Here is a 27,414-nt window from a genome sequence, read left to right on the forward strand (position 1 = left end):
TTCTCTTTCTTCTGTCTTGTTGTTGGTGTATAGGAATGCCACTGACTTCTGTGCATTGATTTTATATCCTGCCACTTTAAAAAAGACTTTATTTTTATAAAAACCTTATAGAAATATCTAAATCAGTTACTTTAAAAAAAAAGATCCAAGTTTTTTTCTATAATAAAGTCATTCTAACTTGCTTGCATTTAAGCATGTCTTAAGAGACAAAGAACATAACAGAGCTGCAGCTAACACAGAAATAACTGCACAACACCTTGTACTCAATTTTGGAAGCAGTCATGACATGAACATTGTTCATTAACTGAATTTTGTCAACCAAAGTTGTGCTCCAGATCTTTTACCCAACATCTTCTCAATTAGGAGTAAATTTCTAGACCTTCTTTCTAATTCCCCACTTAGTGAAAGTCCCAGTGCTCTGTCCTTGTACTACCTTCCACATAAGTCTCCTCATTAATTTTGTTTGTATGCATTGGTCATATCACCACTCAATTCCATTCCCTAAACTGTAACCAGATGACCATCACACATGTATTACAATGAATATAGAAAATGCAAAGGAAAATCAGGCCTGATAACACAAAACCTCTAACAAAACCTGAAATAAAAGGAAAAAGAAAACCATTACTTGGAGAAGTGGCAGAAAGAGGATGGGTAGATTGTTCTATAACACGCCCATACCCTAAAAGGAAAAGAAACATGGTGGTCTGAGATATATATGCTTACTGTTATAAAATATCATTCATTATCTGAAATTTGTCAGGCAGGTTCTGCTCTAAATCTCTTTCCCAGAATATTTTCAATCAAGAGCAAGTACCAAAATATCAAAAGGAATATAGCAGATAATATGGCTTGTGTTAAAATGAGAAAGTACAGATCCTTCTCTACTATATGCTTTTTTTTTATTATTATGCTATGTTAATCCCCATACATTACATCATTAGTTTTTGATGTAGTGTTCCATGATTCATTGTTTGCATATAACACCCAGTGCTCCATGCAGTAGTATATGCTTTTTTAGCTTCGTTATCACTGCTCTTTATCTAATTACCTTTTCACATTGAGGTTTAATTAACCTCTATTGAGGATTAAGGCCAACTAACCAGTCGAAATACCATAATCTATAGTCTTTCTTGTTAGTAGGTCCAAATGCATCCAACCTCCCTATATTCATCATACTAACATATCAAGCTAAACAGTGATCTAGCAGCATGCACATCGAGAATATTCCCCTATACTTGTGAAACATATCTATGAACTTTCAATTATTATTGCAAACCTCAAGAATTAAGAAAATTTAGTTTGGGTTTAGATCTTAATATGCTTAGACACCTAGAGATGCAAATATATATTCTAGGGGGGAAAGACAGTGAAGGCAACTCTGAAAAGATTACAGACAAGGATTTTCATTACTTCCTTGCTATACTCTAGTATTTTGGAATATTTCTCCTTTCTCCAGAAGCACTTCTAAATTAAGGCACAGTAACTGTATTTTAATTACACTGAAGTTTATACCACTCCACTAGTTTAGAGACAAAGAAAACAAACTGTTGGTTATATATGTGATCACATAGATACAATAAGCTGACTTTTCCAGTTATCCATGATAGAAATGAAGCATTTTATAATGTACTGACTTCTAAAAGCACTACATTGATAAAACAGAAAACCTCTTATAGCTACTGATATGATACCACTTTATCCCCAGTGAATAGCAAGAAAAAATAAGTGATGATTTAATGCAGAGCTTGATGAAATGTTAAAGGGAAAACATTATCAAGGCAATTAGCAAATTCATAAATTATAGCATAGTAAAAAAAAAAGACCACGGACTAGAATGACTTGGTTTGAATCATCATTCCCCAATTTATTATCTGTGTTATCTTGGGCAAGTTATGTAACTTCTCTGTGCCTTACTTTCCTCATATATAAAATGGGACTAATAATTGTAACCTCAAAGAGTTACTGAAAAAAATAATAATGAGTTAATGTAAGACAATTATAAAAATGCTCACCACAGAGTAAATGCTACATAAATGTGAACAATTATTATTATTATCATCATTTCTTTCCCAGCCTCCATTTGTGAGTTTATTTACTTAAATTGAATTTTCTTCTTAATGTACAAGACTATATCATTCACCCAGAGGTCAGGAGGTATGTAAACTGCAATTAAAGACACCGTATTTTGAAGCAAGGGGGTGCTGAGAGAAAATGCTGAGATATATTCTAGATTCCACTAATGGTGACATAATGATTATAGCAAATGATAATTCTCCAGGGTAACATTTGCCTTCTTCCTAACAAAGAGAAATAATTAAGCACCCTTAGTAGAATTAGCTTCCTGATAGCAAATGAAAGGTGGAGAGAGGAAAGAATGAAACAGCACAGAACAGGTAGCACTGCAGAAAACACTTTGAGGGGAATTTGAGTGAAGGACACCAGAGTCATATACAGTAGCTGCCTATCACATGACCTGCCTGAGCTGTCTCTAGAAGCTAGGACACTACTGTGCAAATTAAAGAAGGGCATGGGGCGCCTGGGTGGCTCAGTTGGTTAAGCGACTGCCTTCGGCTCAGGTCACGATCCTGGAGTCCCTGGATCGAGTCCCGCATCGGGCTCCCTGCTTGGCAGGGAGCCTGCTTCTCTCTCTGACCCTCCCCCCTCTCATGTGCTCTCTCTCTCTCTCTCATTCTGTCTCAAATAAATAAATAAAATCTTAAAAAAAAAAAAAAAAAAAAAAAAAAAAATTAAAGAAGGGCAGTCTCTCTGGTTGTGTGTAGATCTGTGGGTAAACACACAGCTTAGCAAATAGAGCCAGTGCCAAACTACAGCCCCCAGCCAGACTCTCAGCTGGGCACCATTGCACAATGAACAATCATAATGGAAACCCTAGCCCTTCAGTACCATGCCCCTAAGAAAGAGCTTCTTTGGAAGATAAAAATGGAAAGATTGGGATCTTTCAAGCCTGGCACAAATAATTTATTTCTACTGCTTAGCTTTCTCCTTTCTCTAGGTTGAGTCTGGCCTTTTCTTTTTGTTAAAGTCCCAGCATAAGGGAAGAATTACTGAGCAGACGAGAATCCGTTTTACTCTAGGACATGCATAAGTGACTGAGATTTTATGTAGAAATGTATACAAGTCATATAAATTTAAGGATGTGTTTGTGTCTACAATTTACATTAAGACATTAAAATATGTTAGTTACCCTTCCACATACATATGCATATGTATGATGATACATGTTTTAAAATCCCCTACTAGGATTATATGATTCCTCTTATACATTACTGCTCCAAAATATCAAGTGATACACAAATACTGGAAACAGAACAGAGACCAGTTACCTAAAAGAGTTTGAAACTTTCTTATATACTTCCCAGAGAGCCTCCAAAATAACTTCTTTGGAGTTCAGCAATCAAATAAACTAAGCTATCTTAGATGCAGGTTAGCATATCTCAATTGCAATATACTTCCCACATGTACTAGAATGCTGTTTGAAAAGATTATCATACAAAGAAGTCATATTATCTTCTTGAATACAATTCTCCAGCGCTTTCACAAATGAAATTCTTATACTGGTACTAAAAAAACTCTCTGCTAAACTGAAATGAAGTAAAATATTACAATTGAATACATAGCAATGGTCATGGATAAAGTTGGAGAGCTCAATCAACCCACCGAGGATTCAGATTTGGTGCTAAGTTTTCTGTGCTATAAAAGATGAGGAAATAATCAACAATCACAGTTGTTTTACTAATTCCATTCATTCCATAAGACTAAATTATCAGAGAAATGCCTGCATAAGCATGGAGCACCTAAAAATGAGTGAAAGGGCCCTCTGGTATCTATCATAAATAATAATACAGCCACAGTAAGAATACTTCAAAATTCACAAGAACATTTTTTCACATATGTATAATCCATTTTGACAATTTCCCAATAATTAATAAGCGCTAAATTTATTCTCAACTCCTGGAACAAGATAATGCATAAACCTTTACAAATTTCCTGGATAGAGGATATTATTTCTATCTGGAAAGAGAACTTTGGAATATGGTACTTCAAGACATTTAGAAGATGATCCAAATGAAATAACCTACATTTCCTTCGGAACTCTCGAGGGGGTTTTTATCAGTACACTTTTGGTGACCCTCAGGCATACAAAGAATGTAAAGATCTCTCTTAGATCACAGATTTAGTTGGAATGAGAATAAAATTCTCTCTTCACCACAACCAAATCATTCACTTTGTAATTAATTCATACCTAGCACAAGATATGACCTCAGCCTAGAGTAAATCAAAAGAAACATTAGAGGTACAATGTCCATTTGACCAAACTGTTAAACACAGAGAAAAAAGTAAAATTGTTTTTATAGTCAAATCAAAAGAGGCACAAATCCCTAGAATTGAAGAAAAGGTTAATGCTAAAGCAATACATTTTATTTCCATGTATCAACACTAAACTAATTCAAGATGTACTGTATCTCCTATCTTTGGCAATATTCGCATAGTACATCCAAAGATAGTTTTATCTTGATTATCACTTTGTTTTGATCCTCTGAACTTTTTCTGCCATTACTATCATCCTTAGCCTTTCCTGATTTGATAGCTAGAATAGGATTATCTACTGGATAGTACTTTATTTAGCAAAGCCCTAAACCTACAAGTGATTGCTGATTCCTTGTGTTTTTCTTATCCTTTGCACTCAACTCATCAACAAATACTGTTGGCTTCTCCCAATATGGGTTTTAAATTCCTCAATTCATATGATTTTAAAATTATTTTCCATAGCCACCACATTTAATCCTACACCTAAGTAATTCTCTATCATGTTACTGTATTTTATTTGCTTTGGAATACTTCACATTATCTGAAATTTATATTACTAACAGGTTTATTATTATGTCTTTTTTGTTAGACTGTAAGTTCTAAGAGAGTCAGGGTCACATCTGCCTTAATTACAGCTGAATCCCCACAAGACTAAGACTAGCATCTGGCACAGAATAGGTGCTTAATATATATATTTGTGAATAGAAGATTGCATTGAAAAATAAACTTACTAATTACTATTAAGGGACTCACAGTTTCTGTAAAGATTGTTTACTATATACTTCTTAATAAAAAAAAATACATTTCTGAGGGGCGCCTGGGTGGCTCAGTCGTTGGACATATGCCTTCGGCTCAAGTCATGATCCCAGGGTCCTGGGATCGAGCCCCGCATCAGGCTCCCTGCTCAGCGGGAAGCCTGCTTTTCCCTCTCCCACTCCCCCTGCTTGTGTTCCCTCTCTCGCTGTCTCTCTCTCTGTCAAAATATAAATAAAATCTTAAAAAAAAATACATTTCTGAAAAAATATAAGCAATTCCCTCAAAAAAAATTACTAATTCTATAAATCAAATGCCTAGTTAAGTGGCAAGCATATTATACCACCCTTAAAAATCTTTTTTAATTTTTGATTTTTTGATTTTTATTTTTTTTATTAACATATAATGTATTATTTGTTTCAGACGTACAGGGCTGTGATTCATCAGTCTTCCACAATTCACAGCGCTCCTATAGCACATACCCTCCCCAGTGTCCATCACCCAGCCACCCCATCCCTCCCACCCCGCTCCACTCCAGAAACCCTCAGTTTGTCTCCTGAGATTAAGAGTCGCTTATGGTTTGTCTCCCTCTCTGGTTTCATCTTGTTTCATTTTTCACTCCTTTCCCCTATGATCCTGTCTTGTTTCTCAAATTCCTCATATCAGTGAGTTCATATGATACTTGTCTTTCTGACTGACTTATTCCCTTAGCATAATACCTTCTAGTTCCATCCATGTCGTTGCAAATGGCAAGATTTCATTTTTTGATGCCTGTATAATATTCCTGTGTGTGTGTGTGTGTAACCACATCTTCTTTACCCATTCATCTCTTGATGGACATCTTGGCTCTTTCCATACTTTGGCTACTGTGGACATTGCTACTATAAACATTGGGGTACATGTGCCCCTTTGGATCACTACATTTGTATCTTTGGGGTAAATACCCAGTAGTGCAATTGCTGGGTCGTAGGGTAGCTCTATTTTCAACTTTCTGAGGAACCTCCATACTGTTTTCCAGAGTGGCCGCGCCAGCTTGCATTCCCACCAACAGTGTGGGGGGGATTCCTCTTTCTCCGCATCCTCACCAACATCTGTCGTTTCCTGACTTGTTAATTTTAGCCATTCTGACTGGTGTGAGGTGGTATCTCACTGAGGTTTTGATTTAGATTTCCCTGATGCCGAGTGATGTGGAGCACTTTTTCATGTGTCTGTTGGCCATTTGGATGTCTTCTTTGCAGAAATGTCTGTTCATGTCTTCTGCCCATTTCTTGATTGCATCATTTGTTCTTTGGGTGTTGAGTTTAATAAGTTCTTTATAGATTTTGGATACTAGCCCTTTATCTGATATGTCATTTGCAAATATCTTCTCCCATTCTGTTGGTTGTCTTTTGGTTTTGTTGACTGTTTCCTTTGCTTTGCAAAAGCTTTTTATCTTGATGAAGTCCCAATAGTTCATTTTTACCGTTGCTTCCCTTGCCTCTGGCAATGTTTCTAGGAAGAAGTTGCTGAGGCTGAGGTCAAAGAGGTTGCTGCCTGTGTTCTTCTCAAGGATTTTGATGGATTTCTGTCTCACATTGAGGTCTTTCATCCATTTTGAGTCTATTTTTGTGTGTGGTGTAAGGAAATGGTCCAGTTTCATTCTTCTGCATGTGGCTGTCCAATTGTCCCAACACCATTTGTTGAAGAGACTTTTTTCCATTGGACATTCTTTCCTGCTTTGTCGAAGATTAGTTGACCACAGAGTTGAGGGTCTATTTCTGGGCTCTCTATTCTGTTCCATTGATCTATGTGTCTGTTTTTGTGCCAGTATCATACTGTCTTGATGATGACAGCTTTGTAATAGAGCTGGAAGTCGGAATTGTGATGCCACTGGCTTTGCTTTTCTTTTTCAACATTCTTCTGGCTATTCAGGATCTTTTCTGGTTCCATACAAATTTTAGGATTATTTGCTCCATTTCTTTGAAAAAAGTGGATGGTATTTTGATGGAGATTGCATTGAATGTGTAGACTGCTCTAGGTAGCATTGACATCTTCACAATATTTGTTCTTCCAATCCATGAGCATGGAACGTTTTTCCATTTCTTTGTGTCTTCCTCAATTTCTTTCATGAGTATTTTATAGTTTTCTGAGTACAGATCCTTTGCCTCTTTGGTTAGATTTCTTCCTAGGTATCTTATGGTTTTGGGTGCAATTGTAAATGGGATCGACTCCTTAATTTCTCTTTCTTCTGTCTTGTTGTTGGTATATAGAAATGCAACTGATTTCTGTGCATTGATTTTATATCCTGCCACTTTACTGAATTCTTGTATGAGTTCTAGCAGTTTTGGACCGCACCTAAAAATCTTTATCACAAGCTTAATTTTCCTTTGATTGGATACTCTAATTGCTGTCTTCTCCTCTCCCATTTATTAACTTCAAAATACAGGTCAATCCTAAAGTTCACTGGAACTTTCTGATTATATTGAGTTTAAGGAAGCAATGAGAAGACTTAGATACAAATAGGGCAAAAATAAGAGAATAACCAAATAAGAGAATAACTAAGTAGAAGGTCTCTGGAAAATGCTGTCCCTGTCATTGCAAATAGTGGTTCACTTATCATATAATAGTTTATGCATACCTAAATAACAATAAAAAATAATTTGGATCCTAGGAAATTCCTGAAGGTAGTACAGGAAATAGTTAACTTGATTCTAAGCAAGCAAGCAGGCCTGAAAGTGCAGAAATACAGGGATGTTGGGCGCCTGGGTGGCTCAGTTGGTTGGGCGACTGCCTTCGGCTCAGGTCATGATCCTGGGGTCCCTGGATGGAGTCCCGCATCGGGCTCCCTGCTCGGCAGGGAGTCTGCTTCTCCCTCTGACCCTCCTCCCTCTCATGCTCTCTGTCTCTCATTCTCTCTCTCGCAAATAAATAAAATCTTTAAAAAAAAAAAAAAAAGAAAGAAATACAGGGATGTTGTCATGGCAAAACACGCTAAACAAAATCCCTTTCCACCACAGAGAATTCAGCTACTCATTCCGTGGGTCACAGGCCAAATGGAGCAATAAGCATTCTGTGAAAACTAGTAGTGTATAGCAGATGATAGAAATTCAATACATATTTGTTGAATGGCCAAATAAGACAAGAAGAAGCCTCAATGGCAGCTTGGAAGAATTGCTAGAATAATGCTGTTATCTCATTTCTACACTATATTAGTCTTTATGTAGGCCATCACTAATTATTAATACCTATACATGGAAATGCAGCTGCCAATACCCAAGCATCAGTTGATCCAAGATTTGTGAAATGTAAATTTGTCACTATGTTGATTATGCAGGTATCTGGGTCCACTGAGAGAAGGGAGATGTGCATGTCTGAGAGAAACAGGCAAAGGAGGACTATTTTACAAAGTTTACTTACACTGAATTTAGACTTACCTATAAGATTTATAAAAAATTATTTCACCTTTCATTAAAATTTAGTCTCAAAAGATTCTTCAGTCATTGCTTAGTAATAGAGATTAGCATTGACTATTTCTTGGGAAACAGTCTGCAACCAGCAAACTCTGTACAGCAGTTAGCCTATTAGGTGGTTCATTTAAGTCATAGCTGGCACCTTCAATATATTGTCTATTTGACTGGCAAAGAGCTGTCTAATTTTACATGTGCCCCAGTTGCCCACCTCTATATGGTAACAGAATAAGGTTGCTGTAATTCTATAAATTTCATGGTAGGCACCCTTAAGAGCTAAGGCATTATTAATACATGTACTCATCAAGTTTTGCATTTCTATTATACAGATATACAGAAAATAAATAATAAAGCAGGGCATATTTCATTTCTAATCCAAAGATCACAATGATGAATTTTAATATGACAAGTAAAATACTGATGTTCTATAAGCAGTCATGCTATGAACTCCAATGTCCTAGCAATTCTTATTTTCTATATGGAAAGTTGCTTCCTCCCAAGGTGAATTTCCTTAATGGCAATCTTCAGCCTAAAATTTGTTCAAAAATAGTCAAAGCAGCCTGACTCTAGGTAAGTATTGATAGGCTTAATTATTCATAACGTACAACTATTTATATGTTGAAAATGCACATATTACTAATATCACCATGTATCAAAGCCCATTTATATAACCTCTTTTGATGATGATTCAAATTTATTTTATGTGAACCCTCTAATCTGACCTTAATTCAAAATTGGAAAGTGCAGAAAATTTGAAGGGAATGCCTATGAACACTGAACATTCTAGTGAGCCAGTATTGATGGGCAGTAAATAGAATGATTCTTAAAAATGACCAAGCACCTTTCATATAAAAACTAAAAATGGGGCACCTGGCTGGCTCAGTCTATTAAGTGTCTGCCTTCAGATCAGGTCACGATTCCAGGGTCCTGGGATTGAACCCTACATCTGGCTCCCTGCTCAGCAGAGAGTCTGCTTCTCCCTCTCCCTCTGCTGCTCCCCATGCTTGTGTTTTCTCACTCTCGTTTTCTCTCAGATAAGCAAATAAAATCTTAAAAAAAAAAAACTAAAAATGACATACCGTGATTTCAACTTGACTAAAATTGTTATAAAATTAAGTTTTCTACAACCTTTTAAGTGGTTTATACATTTTCAACGACTTTTTTAAATCAATCTATTTGAAATGGTATAAAAAAATGTATATTGGTAAGTTGACATATTGATTCCATTCAGAGAAGCACGCTTTCATGACTACAACTGCTACACACAGTCACTTCCTAGAAGATGTTTGGAAATGACCTTGGAAACCCAAATTGCAAATGTCACCTTCAAGATTTGATTCTAAAATAAGTATATTTAGACGACCAATGAACAATATTGTTCAGATTCAGAAGCAACTCAGACAGAAACCTAGATAGTATGGAAATTCTCCCATAACCAGCATATATCACTGAACAGACTAACTCTCTTCCCTGCTTATCGCATCGATTCTGGCTTCCAGAATAAACTCCAGACCTGCCTGGGCATGTATCAGGCCTATAGAATGGGACTGCAGTTTCTATGACATATACTTCATAAATATATAAAAGGAATCTAAATTACCAGCTGTATAACTGACAGCATGTAAATGACCTAGAACCTGGCAGTTTGCATAATAATTAAGAACACTGGGTTCAAACTCACCTTTGCTATTTACTGTCCTGGTGACCTTTGGGCAAATCTCTTAATCGTTCCATGGCCCAACTGTCTCATCTACAGAACTGGAGATAGTAACATTATCTCATAGGTTTTCTTTCATGAGGATTAAATGATTTAATATATGTTAAAAAAAAGTTCAAAAAAAATTGTAGTATATAACAAATGCTTTATGAGTCAACTATTTTCTGGTTCTATATCTCTTCTATTAGATACATGCTGAATGTCCAGGTCATATATGTATATTCTTGGTTGTCAACTGCTTAGTGGTGAAAATGCAGACTACTCTCAGTAACCAGTGAACAGAATGCTCATAGCCCAAATTGAATCTAGCAAGTTCATAAATGAGTTAATTTTATATATAGGTATATGTAACTCCATATATTGCAGCTCTAACCATATGAATCCTGAGCTGTTTATTGGATTCTTACCAACAATACTGCTGGTTGCTGCAAGAGACAAAAAAACAGAGACGAGAGAATTAAAACAATCTATAAAAAGAGAATCTTACAACTTAAAATAACACCCCAAACAGTGTAAATCCATTGTATTTCTTACGACCATGAAGGAATTCAAGAGCAGATACAGGATTTCTGCAGTGTATAGCCCAGGAGAAACTTAAGGCATGAGAAAGGACTTATATAGAATGTTTCCCAAAGGCCGAGAGCCCATTTTCTCTCTGCCAACAAAGGTTTAAGATTATCTTTGAAAAATCTTTAATAAGCCCTAGATCTGGCTATATGAAAGTTGTTCTCACTGCTTCTTTTATTTCTTATCTCTAGTCCAAGAGGATACAAATAAGCCTGAGCTAAAGTTACTGACACATAAGAAAAAGACTATTATAAAAACATTTAATTGCCTCCACCTTCCACATATACCCCCCAGAAGTTTTATACTTTCGTTCCAATCTATTAAAGCAGATAACTGAGAGCTGCTACATATATCCCATAATACTAAATTATTTAAAAAAGATTACCCATTTATACATAAAAATCAGAACAAACTCTTAAGACTACTAATTTATTAGGTCCTAACTAGCGTCTAAGTAAATTTATTTATTGGCAATAACTCTCAAGCAAGTATTATGCAATATATATATGTTGAGGCACAAATATAATCTGCCCAGCAAAGAAACTCTTAATGGTATTTAAGAAAACATTATTAAACCTAAGAGAGTTGACAATAGTAAGGTAATTGCCTTGATGTCTCTGAAGGTATTAAGAAATATAGACTTAGCACTGTAACAAAGTGAAAAAAATACTGTAATATTAGGATAATGAGGGAAAGGCTTTGTACAAATGACTATCTCTCTCAATAAAGCTTACTTAAAATATATTCAGTCATGTTCCTGAAAAATAGCAAAACTAAGAATTTGTTGGGGCACCTGGGTGGCTCAGTCGTTAAGCGTCTGCCTTTGGCTCGGGTCCTGGGATCGAGCCCTGCATTGGGCTCCCTGCTTGGTGGGAGGCCTGCTTCTCCCTCTCCCACTCCCCCTGCTTGTGTTCCTGTTTCTCTCTGTCAAATAAATCAATAAAATCTTTTTAAAAAATTTTAAAAATTAAAAAAAAAAGAATTTGTTGACTTACTTTTATTAAGTACCTTAATAATAAAGATATATTGTTACATCTTAATCTGGTAAGGTACTAAATTTCAAAAGCACCTTCAAAAGTCTTCAATATTAAACAATTTAAGAGCCCTATAGTATGGAGATATTCTCAGGCAGATTAAACTGTTGGTCTCGACTCAGGTCGTGATCTCAGGGTCCTGGCATCAGCCCTGCGTGGGGCTCCAAACTCAGCACAGAGTCTGCTTAAGACTCACTGCCCCTACCCCCTGCACACACTCTCTCTCTCAAATAAATAAATAAATCTTTAAAAAAATAAAAAATAAAATAGCTGACAGTTACCTTTGTCATCATATTACCTATGGCCAACTGTTTAAATTGGTTAGAACACTACACCAAAGTAATATGTCCAGTGCTTACTGTGTCAGTTACCTTGGTTCTTCTGTACCAAATGTGTTCAATGCTAAGTAATAAAATTAATAAACTGAATGTCTATGAACTATGAGAATTGTAGAACCATAGTCTGATCCAGCTTGCAGATACACTTAACATTTGATAATACATTACTAAAATACTTGTCATCACTAAAAAAATAAAAGCATGTGAAATAGAATAAAAATGCCAATAATCAAAAAGAATGTGATTTGATTGACACTACAAGAACAAACGATAAATAAAACTGAGGAGGTAAGTGATAGCATCTTTATTATTACTATTATTGGAACAAAAGGCACCTACATCATACCAGCTTCTCCTTTCAAAGAAAACTACAAATATCCTAATAGCACCATGTGTCACAGAGTAGTTACTTTTATTGCCTTCTATTAAAAGCAATTACATGCTAGAAAACAATACATTCTCACATATTGCCAGGAGCACGTTATCAGTCTATTCTTATCACATGAAGCCAGACACAGTCAAATCTCAGTAAACCATTCAAATGGAAGGAATATTGATAAACCACAATCGTTATACTTGCCATTTGAATGCATCACATATGTTGTTTAGGTTCCTATAAAAGTAATTTAAATTAAAAATATTATCCTGAAGCCAGCATTAAGAGATGACAAAGAGCATGAAGAAGTGGTGTTGGAGAGCTGGGGGAAAATCAGACTACTATTAATATTTGGCCACAGATAAACTAAAGGCAGACCACATAATGTGAAGAACTTAGGCAACTTCAATATATTTTCACTTTTTCTAGACTGGCTTTATATTGGGAGATATGCTTTGCAATATACTATAACTTTTTCATTGGACAAATTGATTCATTTAGTTCTGTCACTTTAGGAATATATTTTTACTGGGCCCAATTAATAGAAATACATTAACACTCTACACTAAGCTAGGTAGGACTGGGTAGGCAAGAATAAGGTACTTCAAAAGGCATGATCATATATAGCCTATCATTATCCTATGGGGCAGACAACTGGATCTTGAATGGAGATTTTTTTATCATAGAGCTTTAATAGGCACAATCACACTACAGAGGAAAAAGAAAGCATGGGCTGTGGATTCAGTCTTGTTCTAATGGACCATATCTTCATGTCTTTGCTCATACAACAAGTATAGCAAAGTTGTGAAGCATGTGGGCTGTGGAATCATCCTGCTTAAGCTTGGTTTCCAGCTCTACTTTGCTCATCTGAAAAATGGCAACAAAAAAGGTATCTACATCATAGGATAAAAAAATTAAATAATCCATGTAAAACATTTAACAAAATACCTGGCATATAGTAAGCATACAACAAACATTAACACTTGTAATTGTTAAAATTGTTAGTTTTGCTATGAGTCTCTTATGTGTATTTATCTTCAGTCTAATAGAATTCCTATTGATGGTCCTTCTATTTACTGATAATTATCCTATTTTAAAGTAGCTTAAATCAACAATAGGCCACTACTGGGGAAAAAAAAAAACACACGTATCTTTCACATTTGAAAATATTAAAAATCTGTAGAATTTATATATATAAGTATATATTTACAGCTTTATATATTAACATAAAAGGTAAAATTTACATATATAAACATCCAAATAAAGTGAATATATAAAGTAGAATTTATATATATAACTATATATAACTATAAATATATAAATATAAATACCTAAATAATGTGAATTACTAAATCATCAGAACTTAAATGGGCAAATTAACAAACTACCACAGCCAGACTGAATTATGTAGATCGCTGGTATTTAATCAGTCATAAGATTTTCAAAAGACAGATTCTCTTATATCTATATCACCAAATGAATTATTAAATATACGTATTTCTGGGGCTCCTGGGTGATGCAGTCGGTTGAGCATCCGACTCTTGGTTTCGTATCAGGTCCTGATCTTGAGGTCATGAGATCAAGCCCTGCATAGGACTCCACACTCAGCATGGAGTCTGTTTGAGACTCTCTCTCCCTCCCCCTCTGCCCCTCCCACTTGTGCTCTCTCTCTCTCTAAAATATAAAAATGAATCTTTAAAAAATATATATACACATTTCCTACTATGTGCCTAGATTCTGACTTAGCACCCATACTTTATTTGCCTTGGTACTATGAAACTAAGTACACTTAACTGTAATTCATTTGTGTGTTCACTGAACACACTTACACTTGCCAGAGGCTGTGGTACATGCTGGGAAATAATAGTAAACAAAATGGAAATACTTCCTGCCTACCTGCAAGAATGTCAGTATCTGATGGGGGACACAAATGAGTAAAGACAATTATAATATACTGTGAAGACTACATTCTGATGGAAATGTAATCTAAATAGAGGCCAAATGAAGAACTGATGAAGGTGTGTTCAGAAAGAAGTTCCAAAGTCTTCTAAGTGTCTCTGGTTCCAGGAACAAAAGAGTTCAATCTAAAGACAATTTAGGGGGAGTGAAAAGGCAAATGACCTTGAAACACATGAGGAAGAATTTAGATGTCCCCTTGAAGACAATAAGTAGTGAAATATTCCAACCATGGGAGTGCTATATTAATTTACACTTTAAGAAAGGCAATTCTGACTAGGCTGTAGAAAACTGATCACAAGGAAACAAGACTAAATGCACAAACCAGTTAGGATTCTGTTGAAGTCATCAAGGAGTTGTTGTAGCACTTGTAATTGCTGAGAAATAAAATAGTATATATCCATGTGGTAGGCAGCTTCTTCAATGGTTCCCAAAGGCTCCCTGTCTCCTGGTCTTCATGCCTTTGAGTAATCCCCTCTCCATGTGTATATGAGGGCTAGACCCAGTTAATTGCTTCTAATCGTAAAATTAGGCTACAAAAGACTGAGTTCCTTTTTGCTTTCATTTCTAATTCATTCCTTCCTGGTGTGTGCTCTTTGATGAGGCAAACTGCCTTTTGTGAGTGGCACTACTGAGAGGCCTTGGAGACAAGGAACTGAGGGCAGCCTTTGGACAATAGCCAGCAAAGAAAAAATGGAAATCCTTAGTCCAGTAGCCCTAAAGAAACTGAATGTTGCCCAAAATCATATGGGTGAGCTTAAGAATGATTATTCCCCATTCAAGCTTTCATATTAGACCACAACTCTGACAGCCCTTTATATGCTGCCTTGTGAGGAACCTTGAGGCAGAGGACTCAGCTAAGTTCTGCCAAGATTCCTGAATCTGAGAAAATAAATGTGTGTTCTTTCAAGCTACTAAATCTTGGGGTAATCTGTTATATAGCTATAGGTAACTAACATAATCCACAAAAATAAAGTAAGAAATTAACATTTTTTCAACATGATAGTCACACACAAAAATATGAACCTGTTTTCAAGGGCAGCTGTCTTCCTAGAAGCATGTGTTAAATCTTTTTTTTTTTTTTTTTTTTTTTTGCGAGAGAGAGAATGAGAGGGAGGAGGGTCAGAGGGAGAAGCAGACTCCCCGCCGAGCAGGGAGCCCGATGCGGGACTCGATCCCGGGACTCCAGGATCGTGACCTGAGCCGAAGGCAGTCGCTCAACCAACTGAGCCACCCAGGCGCCCCTAGAAGCATGTGTTAAAATGGAAGTGATATTTTTATGCTATAATCTTGGATATCTTGGGTCATCTTCTATACAGTATCAGTACCTAGAGAGCACCTAATAACAAAATTTAGCTCACTCAATCAACACACCTACCTTACAAGATGTTAAACAGTGTTTTAAAATAATGATATGCTCATAGAAACATAGATGAGATTTCTGTTGCCAGAGGCAAGAGGTAGGAGGTAAGGAAACTGGGTGAAGGTAATCAAAAGGTACAAACTTCTAGGGCACCTGGGTGGCTCAGTTGGTTATGACACCAATTCTTGATTTCAGCTTAGGTCATGATCTCAGGGCTGTTGAGATCGAACCCCACATCAGGCTCTACACTGGGTATGGAGCATGCTTAAGATTCTCTCTCCCTCTCCCTCTACTCCTCCCCCTCCTTCCCCCCTCTAAAAAAAAAAAATTAAAAATAATACAAAAAAATTTTTTAAATATAAAATTGCAGTTATAAGATAAATAAGTTCTAGTGATGTAATGTATAGCATGATGACTATAGTTAATCATACTATACTGTATTGTATATTTCAAAGTTGCTAAGAGAGTAAATTTTAAAACGTTCCATCACAAGGAAAAAAAAATTATAAATATGTAGTTGATGTATGGGTGTTAACTAAAGTTATTGTGGTAATCATTTTGCAATAATATACATATATCAAATCAATACACTGTATATACTAAACTTATACAATATTATGTCAATTATATCAATAAAACTGGAAAAAATAAAAACAAAAGCAAAACAAAAAAACAAAAATGATATAAATGAAAACTATAATAATGATAATAATAATATCAGAAAGCATAGTTTAAAATTAGGGAAAACAGTAAAAACCATGCATTACTGAATAACCTATTAAAAAGAAAGAATTAAATTTATTCTCACTGACAAGGACAAACTGACTAAAAGGATTACTTACATATAATGCCTCAGAAAAGCTACCACATTTGAATTTCTCTAAATTAAATATATTTCTTAAATTGGAGAAACCTCTTTTTCTTACCTCTTATATCATGCAAGATATAGCCTGGAACTGCATTCACTGCCAAAAATAGACAATTGGAACAAAACATAACTCTTTGTAGTTTTATATAGCTGTGTTGAAATTTTCCACTGGATTTTATTATAAATAATTTGTTTGCCAAAATAAAACTAATTTAGCTATAAGAATAATTCTAAATGTGAATGAGTATCTGTGTGAATTGTAAATGCTATCAACTGAACACCTGTTATTGTGCCTAATCAATACAATATTTATCAGCACAAATTACTGAAATGGAGACAGTCTCACTAACTCATAACTAAGAAGTGTCATATTAAAATAACACAAAGTGTTTATAATGTTATGAAGCTAACCCCGAAGCCCTATGAAAAACTGATTTCAATACTTTATGTATCTTATGTGCATTAATATATCCTTATGAAATGAATAAGGACATGAAGACCTCATTCCTTCATTCATTATGAGAAGAGACAGGCCTCAAGTCATAGCAATGCCTCATAAATGATAGATTCTATGCAGAAAGCACCTACAAAATCTTCAAAAAAATAACTTTATTCCCTTCCATGAAAATACAACTTCCCAGCTTTGGTTTAAGCTCTAAAGAACTGTCTTCAGCCTCAGGATAATAGGATTACATACTTCACAAGATAATATATGTGAAACTATAGCATTACGAAAGGATCAGTGAGGGGCACCTAGGTGGCTCAGTTGTTGGGCGTCTGCCTTCCACTCGGCCCTGGTCCCGGGGTCCTGGGATCGAGCCCCGCATCGGGCTCCCTGCTCAGCGGGAAGCCTGCTTCTCCCTGTCCCACTGCCCCTGCTTGTGTTCCCTCTCTCGCTGTGTCTCTCTGTCAAATAAATAAATAAAATTTTTAGGGTGCCTGGGTGGCTCAGTTGTTAAGTGTCTGCCTTGGGCTCAGGTCATGATCCCAGGGTCCTGGGATCAAGCCCCACATCAGGCTCTCTGCCCAGCATGGAGCCTGCTTCTCCCTCTCCCACGCCTGCTTGTGTTCCCTCTCTCGCTGTCAAATAAATAAATAAAATCTTTAAAAAAAAAAAAAAAAAAGAAAGGATCAGTGACCTATGCAACAAAACACACAAATTACTAAGGGCTTAAGAGTCATTAAAAGCCATTGTTATGACTCTTAACTAGAGAACTGAGGGTTATCAGAGGGGAGGTGGGGCGGGGGAAATGGGTAAAACAGGTGACAGGGATTAAGAGTACACTTATGATGAGCACTGAGTAATGTACAGAATTGCTGAATCACTGTATTGTACACCTGAAACTAATAACACGCTATATGTTAATTATACTGGAATTAAAATATTAAAAAAATAAAAATAAATTTTTAAAGCCACTGCTACAACGTAAGAGATTAAGAACAAATCTTGGTTCAAACCTCAGCTTTGCCACTTACTAGCTATGTAAAATAGACATACTGTTTAATCTCCCATAGCCTCAGTTTCTCCACCTATAAAACAACAATAATAGTATCCAGGGTTGGTGTGAGGATTAAATGAGATATGAATTTAAAATGTTTATGCATCTGGGGCGCCTGGGTGGCTCAGTCGTTAAGCGTCTGCCTCCGGCTCAGGTCATGATCCCAGGGTCCTGGGATCGAGTCCCACATCGGGCTCCCTGCTCGGCAGGAAGCCTGCTTCTACCCCTCCCACTCCCCCTGCTTGTGTTCCTGCTCTCGCTATCTCTCTCTCTGTCAAAAAAATAAATAAAATCTTTAAAAAAAAAAAATGTTTATGCATCTCTTGGGACATAGTAAATGCTTAATAAATGTGCTATTATTGCTATTAGTAGTGATGGTATTAGTGGCAGAAGTAGCACAATCACCACACTATCACCAATATGTAAAAATAGAGCCATTCTGATGCCTACTCATTTAGAAAGTGAAACTACAGTGTCTCAATTGCTCTCTACAAATAGCGATTCTTACAATTAAACAATGGCTTGCATCTCTGGCTCACAAATTCCTTGTTCCCTCTTCTACATAAAGGAGGTAATTGTTTGATTCTAGAACATGCCAACTGGAAAGGAGTGTATGTTCATCGTAAGTTAAATTATATAAGGTATATACGGTGGTTAGTTGGCTGCCTGAAAGATTTAAGCCTTCTTGGTTTGTTTCCATATATATTAAAGCTTATAGTACAGAACATGCATACTGTGTCATTAAGATGACAAATTATTTGTTAGGACACCAGGTCTCTCAGCACACTTTAGCACTATTTTATAGAGGGTATGCACTCTGAGATAGACATCTCATTATTTTCAAGTCAATTCTAAGAATTTCTATATGATGAAGACAGAGATGAATTAGATTTTACCACCCTTTTCTTATTTCATTGCCTCACCAAATATAATACTCTATTAAGCAACCAAACAAGGGTAGGTATCGTCAAAAGCAGCTAGCTGATTCAATGACTAAGAAACACAATTTAAAATATGATCCTAGAGGAAAAGTGCTTTTACATAAATACATCTTTAAACTCCATTCCACCATAATTTTGAAGCTATGCCCAATATCTCAAGCATTGCAAAATTGCATTTATATGCATCTGAAATATTTATAGCACCTCAATTTTCTTTTATTATTAAAGCTAAATTACACCACAGAAATATATTATTGAAGAAGCTAAATTTTATTAACCTTTTATGTTTATTTCTTATATTTCCTCCAAGCAACATTAAAACCAAAGAAACTGCTTACAACTTCCATGCAATTTTTGTTCTTCCTGAAGCGTCTAGAGAACCCTTGAAATTCTAATTAGAATTTGCAGTTATAACCTACATTTTATTATTATTTTAAGTTTAGTTAATATTAACCATTACTTTAATTCTTATTTAGTATCACTGTTATCTATAATTACTACAGATTTTTAAGGAAAATGATACTATTTTTGTAGCCTTGATGTTTATATGGCCCCAAATATCATCAAATTGAATACTAAACTAGAACACAGATACAAATTCTAACACTTACATATATAATATATATTCAAAAGTACTAATAGGGTCTTTTGAAGCTGCATCTAATATATACATATTTTTTCATTAAACCAGAGAGCATTGTGAGATATATTTTGTCACATAGCAACATTAAGCTTGTAAGAACCTACATATTAATCATGGGAACACAGAATTTGGGAACTAGAAGACCTTCGAGATTAAGAAATCATACTAATCAGGATATCCTCATATCTTGCCTAAACCACTGGTAGTTTATTCACAACCAATGCTCTATCACGTACCTGTGAATTCCCATCACCTATCTGTCTGCCAAAGGCCTCCTCAATAGTTTATAATCTAATTATTGTGCTGCTAATGCTTAAAATACAAAACCCCATTTCTTCAGTATGAAGTTCACCTTACCAGTTTCACCTCCAAGTCCCAACTCAATAGGCTGTGTTTCAACAGTTGCACCTCGCCCAGTATGTACCTCATCCCACCTCCATACTTTTCTAATGGTGTTCTCTGCCTAGAATGTCTTCTTTCCTTCTTTTCCTATTAAAATTCTACTTAAATTTCAAGGCCCAGCTCAAATTATACCATCTATGGGATCTTCATTTCCCCTACTAAAAATTAACTATATTCCCATCCTGCGTTCCTATGTAAAAAATATCTGTGTTAGCATTTAATACAACTTGACTAAATGTAGTGTACCTCTTCCTCTCTCCTTCACTAGATATTAAGTTCCCTGGTGTGGGAGGAACAAGACCTTCATTTCTCTCCTTCCCACTGAGTATAGTACCTTGTATATAATCAGTACTCTACAGATATAAATTAAATGAGAGGTACAGTCTCTCCTAAATTAGAAATAATTTGGTTTATTAATAGAAAATTAAAAATCACTTCCTCTCTAACTCTAAGTAATTCAAATGGAAAGTATAATTTGATGGTAATTACACATATTAAGTATTTACACATGTAAATATTATAGGAATCAGAGGTATTTTAAAACTTCTTTCTGGGTGCCTGGTTGGCTCAGTCACAGGTTAAGCACCAGCTCCTGATTTCAGCTCAGGTCATGATCTCAGGATCCTAGGACTGAGCCCCATGTCTGGCTCCAGTTCAGTAGGGAGTCTGCTTGAGGGCTTGCGCGCGCGCGCACGCGCGCGCGCTCTCTCTCTCTCTCTCTCTCCCTCCAGCCCCCCAATCTCGTGCTCTCTCCCTCTCTTAAATAAATAAATCTTAAAAAAAACTTCTTTCTATTCATCAACCTAAAGTACTTTGAACTCTTAAGTTAAACATTTTCTTAACATACGCTAGTAATGCTTTCAGTGCATTTAGGGAGAACAAGAAATAAGCTCTCCAAACCCCTTGCAATAGGAGAAAATTCTCAGAGGTTCTGGAACACTGGGTCTAAGAGCTTTGGAAATAGGCCTTAGAAACAATGAGTGTGTTCCTCCTTCCGGAATGCAACTGAGTGAGTGGCAAGCAACAGCAAAATGGGAAAGAAAGTGCTTCCTGGAGCTAGGAAAGCCAGGGAAGTGTGCTTGGAGTTCACTGGAGCCAGAGCCTCCTAATTTCTTACTGATCCTGCCACCTTTTGGCCAAATTATGAATCAAGACCCTGCAAGTGACAAGGAACTTTAGCTGTTATAGTAAGGTCAATCAACAGTTACTAAGTGTCATTGAAATAAATGGGAATGTTGTATCATTAAAACTTGTTTTGGCTACGCTATTTATGTCTGGAATATGCTATGATGCTTAACTGTTCCTTTAAATGTCCCTTTGAAAAATAAATCTTAGTAAAAGTAATATTACTGAAAGGTACTCCTGACCTGATTTGTACTCAAATATTCAAAATTAGGAAAATAGAAGCAGTACTAGTGTCACACATAAAATTCAAAGAATCAGAGCTAAGAAGAACAAGAATGCAGTGTTCTTAGCAGTGAGTAGATGAGAGCTTTTACATAATTTTTATTAGGTTTTAGCAGCTGCAGTAAGAATTGCTTCTATTGTAAATGATTGGCTCTATCAAGTGCTGCTCAGAAGAGCAGGAAATTCTCTTGCTGAATTAACAGCTGGATTAAGTGTCAACAACTAAGGCAAAACACACACACATACACAGCATCATGTTAAATGAAAGGGAAAAGGGAATTAATATTTGTTAAGTGCCTACTATACTAAACACTGTGCTGGGTGCTTTAAATATATAACCTTATTTAATTCTCACAACACTACTAGATAAACATTAGTCTACTCATTTTATGGATGAGAAAATTCAGTCTCAGAGGTTACAAGTATTACAGCTGAAATGCAAATAAGTGTGACTCCATTTCCTCAGGCTTTTTCCACTATATCACACTACCTTTAGAAACTTTCTAATGGATTTTATACTTACCTCTATGTCTCAAACGTAATTTTCTTCATTTGTAAAATAGAGTCAGACTATTTCTATGGTCCAGACTAACTCTAAAATTTCATGAAATCTATGATTCTTGTGGGACTCAATACAAAAAACATGGAGAGGGGCGCCTGGGTGGCTCAGTCATTAAGCGTCTGCCTTCGGCTCAGGTCATGATCCCAGGGTCCTGGGAGCAAGCCCCACATCAGGCTCCCTGCTTGGCAGGACGCCTGCTTCTCCCTCTCCCACTCTCCCTGCTTGTGTTCCCTCTCTCGCTGTGTCTCTCTCTGTCAAATAAATAATAAAATCTTAAAAAAAAAAAAAAAAACCATGGAGACGTAAAAGAACAACTGCTCACTACAAATGTGCAAAGAACTGAAGGGAGACGTTCAAAGAAGAGTAAATAAAAATTGCCTTTGAATGTAATAAAAGCTGCTCACCTTCACTCCAAATTTAAGAAGTCAAAATTAAAACATGGATGATTTACCATTTTCACCTCTGAGATGGACAAACGTTGTAGGGAAACAGATACTCATATATATCTTAGGTGCCACTAAAGACACAAATTCTTTGGAAAGCAATTTGGTAATATATATCAAAATTATAAATGTATACAGCATTTTGTCCAGGAATTTCACTTCTAGAATTTGTCCTACAAATAGATCTTATGTGCACAAAGGTATATGCAGATACACATTTATCCCAGCATTGTTTGAAATACCAAAGAGACTGGAATTAATCTAAATACCCATTCACTGGGGACTGGTTAAATAAATTAGGATAAGTCCATACCACCGAATTCTATGCAGTATGCCAAAGGAACATAGTAGATGAATGCAAGCTATTATGGATAACATCCAAGTATATAAAGTAAAAAAGGCAAGAAGTAAAAAACAAAAAAATGATAAATACACATATGCATCTAGAAGCACAGACTATTTCTAGGAGGCAATGTGAGAAATTAGTAACAGTGGTTTTCTCTGGGGAAGAAGCTGTAAGTCTGGAATTAAAGGGATAAGCTTATCATGCATCCTTTTAAAAATTCTTTTTACTATATGAATACTGTGATGTAATCATTTTTACCTTTTTTAATTAAAAAAGGTGTTTATAACAAACAGTAGTCTCTGGAGTCACTCAAGAACCCTTTAAATGTGAAGGTTACTTACAAGAAAAAAAAAGAATTAATGCCAGGAATTTTTAACATGTCAAATTTCTTCTAATCACCTCTGATTTCTGTGTGTGTGTGAATTTCAATCTACAAGCAACAACAAATACAGCACAAGCACCTCCAGTGTGCAAGATATGATAGAAGGTCTGAAAAGGAGTATTTTTTACCTCTGTCTCTCGGTCTCTCTCTCTCTCTCTCAAACTTCCCAAATTTAGAGTCTCACATTCTAGGGCATGTTGTGACAAATCATACAAATGAATGGTAAAGCTGCCAATTCCGAGGGCATGGCCATATGGAATATATCAATTTCTTAGTTGTGGAAACTCATCCAGACTAAAAAGATCCTATGCTTATCTGAACTATCAATTCTGCAATAATTAGTAAAATAGTAGTTAAAATACCAAAAATTCACAAACCCTAATAATTATGAGATTGAGAAGTTATCTATATAGTATCAAAATTACATGTGAAATTCATAAGAGGTTAAGTATCTAATCATAAACAAAGCACTCTATTTTCAAATCAGTAAAATATAATTATTAGGTACCAGATTTTGATGTTATTCCAGAAGATTTGTGTTAGGAAAAAGCCATAAAATTTCCTAGGAAAACAAATTGATAAGGAGTACAAATGTAAGAGGAAAGACTATTTATGCACTAAGGGCCAAATCTTATTCAAATTTCATGAAAACTTCTGGGCCATTAGTATTCTGTTACACTGTTTTCTCTTATATAGTAAATTTACAAATTTATTTCCTCTGCTTCTCAGTAAAAACAATAACTATAATAGATGGGTATACCTCACATATTAAACAATAAAAATAAACCAACATTTATGAAAAATAAGATTAAAAGGAGGGGTGCATGGGTGGCTCAGTCGGTTAAGCATCTGACTTCAGCTCAGGTCATGATCTCGGGTCCTGGGATTAAGCCCGTGTCAGGCTACCTACTGAACAGTGAGTCTGCTTGTCCCCTCCTCTCTCCCTCTGTCCCTCCCCCGCTTGTATGTGTGTGTGTGCGCTCTCTCTCAAATAAATAAAATCTTAAAAATAAAGAAAATGAGCTACCCTCCTTTAGTTGCTGGGTAAATTCTAGTAAATAAGTTAATCAATTTATGTTTGACTCTGTCCAGGTTGGAAAAATTATACATGTATACATTACTAGAAATTTTTAGCAAAGCACTGAATTCAACAGATCAGAATAAGAAATTTATATTTTAAAAAATAAGATGTACCTTTTATCTGGGTAGCAAAATTCAGTGCCAATTTTGCAAAGAGATCAGGATTTTCAAACTTGTCCTCCTTAACTTTTAACCAGACACAGTTCTCAGATAACTCTTTGGGCTCAATCTGAAACAAAAATAACAAAGATAAGTATCTAAATTATTACTGCATATTTAATTCTTCAAAGAATTCAATTTCACCAAAATTGATAGTTCCTTTATTTATCTACCTACTAAATCAATTTCAGGATCTATCAAAATAACATTTAAGTAAATATTCATTGGGGAAGTCCCAGAATTCTATTGATGTACAGAAAAGATACACAACAGCAATTAGTCATATAGCAAATTACATTTAAAAAAGTCTTCTGGGGGCACCTGGGTGGCTCAGTCATAAGCATCTGCCTTCAGCTTAGGTCATGATCCCGGGGTCCTGGGATCAAGTCCCACATCGGGCTCCCTGCTCAGCGGGTAGCCTGCTTCTCCCTCTCCCACTCCCCCTGTTTGTGTTCCCTCTCTCTCGCTGTCTTTCTCTGTCAAATAAATAAAATCTTAAAAAACTAAAAATAAATAAAAAAGTCTACTGGAAGGAATCTTAAAAATAGTTTAGTAAATCCCTCCCCCAACTCACAAATATTTTTTTTCTCCTCCTGGATTTTTAAAACTGAGGAAACTAAAATTCAGAAAAGTGAATTAATTCTCCATATTTACTGACCAGGGTGAAGGTAATAACCATAATAGCTGACAACTTACATACCTCCTATAATGTATCAGGTGCAGTTTTAAGTGATCTGCATATATTATGTAATCTAACCCTTATAATAATCCCTTGAAGCAGGACCTATTATTATCTCCATGTTAAAGATGAGGAAACAGCCCCAGAAAGTTTAAATGGCTGTCCAACTAGTAAATGGCAAAGAGGGGAATTAAACCCAGGCAGTGATGCTCCAGAGAATTGTGCTCTTAACCACTACATCAAAACCCAAGATTAGAACTGTACATTTTCCAGTACATCATGATGCTTTGTGTTGTATAAGTACCATTTCACTGTATGCTTAAATGCTAAATGAACATATCATTAAATTTATACATAGAGACAACTGGACCAACAGCATCTGGATCCTATAGTTTGGTGGACTGTACCTAATAAAAAATAACTACATTCCAAAAACATTTGTACCTCATTTATGAGCAAAGCATAAGTATAGTCTTAACTTAAATACTGGTTTAACCATGATTCTGGTCAAACCAATTTACTATGTAGATACTGTCATATTTCACTCTAAGTATGTTCATTAGAACATTAGTTCCTACTAAATAGGCACTGTGTCAATCTTGATAAGAAGCTTTTTACGAGACATATTCTTATAATAATAAAGCAAAATAGGAGTGCCTGGGTGGCTCAGTCCGTTAAGTGTCCAACTCTTGATTTCAGGTCAGGTCATGATCTCAGGGTCATGAGATCAAGCTCCATGTCAGGCTCAGGCATGGAGGCTTCTTAAGATTCTTTCTCTCACTCTCTCTCTCCTTCTACCTCTACCCCCCTCGCATTCTAAAAGAAAAAAAAAAAAAAGCAAAATAACATTCAAAAGAAAAAAACCTCATAAATTACATTAAAAAACAATTAGGTTATGTCACTACAGAATGCTGCCACCTATTCCATACTATCTAAATATTTAAAACTAAAACAAAAAAGGGATGCCTGGGAGGCTCAGTCGGTTAAGTGTCTGACTTCAGCACAGGTCATGATCTCAGGGTCCTGGAATTGAGCCTGGCATCATGCTCCATGCTCAGTGGGGAGTCTGTTTGTCCCTCTCCCTCTGCCCCTCCCCCTGCTCGTGTTCTCTCTCTCTGATAAATAAAAATCTTTAAAAAAAACTAAAACAAAAAAATTCTCTAAGAACAAAAATAACTAAGATAAAAAAGCTCAGTAATAAAGATTATATTTAAGAATGTTGTAGTACTGGGCGCCTGGGTGGCTCAGTCGTTAAGCGTCTGCCTTCGGCTCAGGTCATGATCCCAGGGTCCTGGGATCTAGTCCCACATCGGGCTCCCTGCTCTGCGGGAAGCCTGCTTCTCCCTCTCCCACTCCCCCCGCTTGTGTTCCTGCTCTCGCTGTGTCTCTCTCTGTCAAAAAAATAAATAAAATCTTTAAAAAAAAAAAAAAAAAAGAATGTTGTAGTACTTAGTACAAGAATCAAAATCATGTTTCATTTGGTGATATATTTTATATATTATTCTCTAGCACCATTTTCACTTTGGTTTTCCTTTTGACTTCTACATTAATTTCCAATGATCTGTGGAGTTTCCAATTCATAGGGTACTAGACTGAAAGATAAACATAAGATGGTGAACTCACAAAGGAAAGCATGAGTCAGCAGTCATCTTCTCAAGCAGTATGCAATACTTATATGGAGCAACAGTTATTCACATATTAATGATCAACTATGGCTGGACAAAGACAAAAATAATCTAGTCATAAAATATCTGGTCAAATACTCTAGTCTAGTCATAGTCATAATCACCTTTGACCAATTGATTCTCTTCATGGGCACCTCAGGTTTATACATTTTTTTCTGCTTCATCCCATAAGGCAAATCAAGTGCTGCTTCTGGGAAAGGAGGAATTCCTCCTCCAAGGGGAAGTGGTGGAGGTCCCCCAAACAAAGGTGGTGGTGGTGGTGGTGGTATACCAATCATTCCAGGTAAAGGAGGTGGAGGAGGAGGGGGAGTTCCTCCAGGTAGAGGTGGTGCTGGTGGAGGTGGTAGCGGTGGGGATGACCCACCACCTGGCAATGGAGGTGGTGGAGGAGGGCCTGGAATTCCTGATGAACCTGAGAGTCCATGTCCCTGAAACA

At 36.1% G+C, this 27,414-nt stretch overlaps 1 protein-coding gene across 1 annotated transcript in view; it reads right to left on the reverse strand.

Annotated features, from left to right (window-relative positions):
* Positions 1-27,414, reverse strand: part of DIAPH2 (diaphanous related formin 2) — a 979,600-nt gene that overhangs the window by 644,209 nt on the left and 307,977 nt on the right. Inside the window, exons 16-17 of the mRNA XM_044911596.1 lie at positions 27,083-27,406; positions 24,570-24,684 (exon numbers count right to left, since the gene is read on the reverse strand). Coding sequence (XP_044767531.1) covers positions 24,570-24,684; positions 27,083-27,406 — 439 coding nt within the window. The remainder of the gene's footprint in view (positions 1-24,569; positions 24,685-27,082; positions 27,407-27,414) is intronic.

Source organism: Neomonachus schauinslandi, chromosome X, assembly GCF_002201575.2.
Source record: "Neomonachus schauinslandi chromosome X, ASM220157v2, whole genome shotgun sequence".
NCBI lineage: Eukaryota > Metazoa > Chordata > Mammalia > Carnivora > Phocidae > Neomonachus > Neomonachus schauinslandi.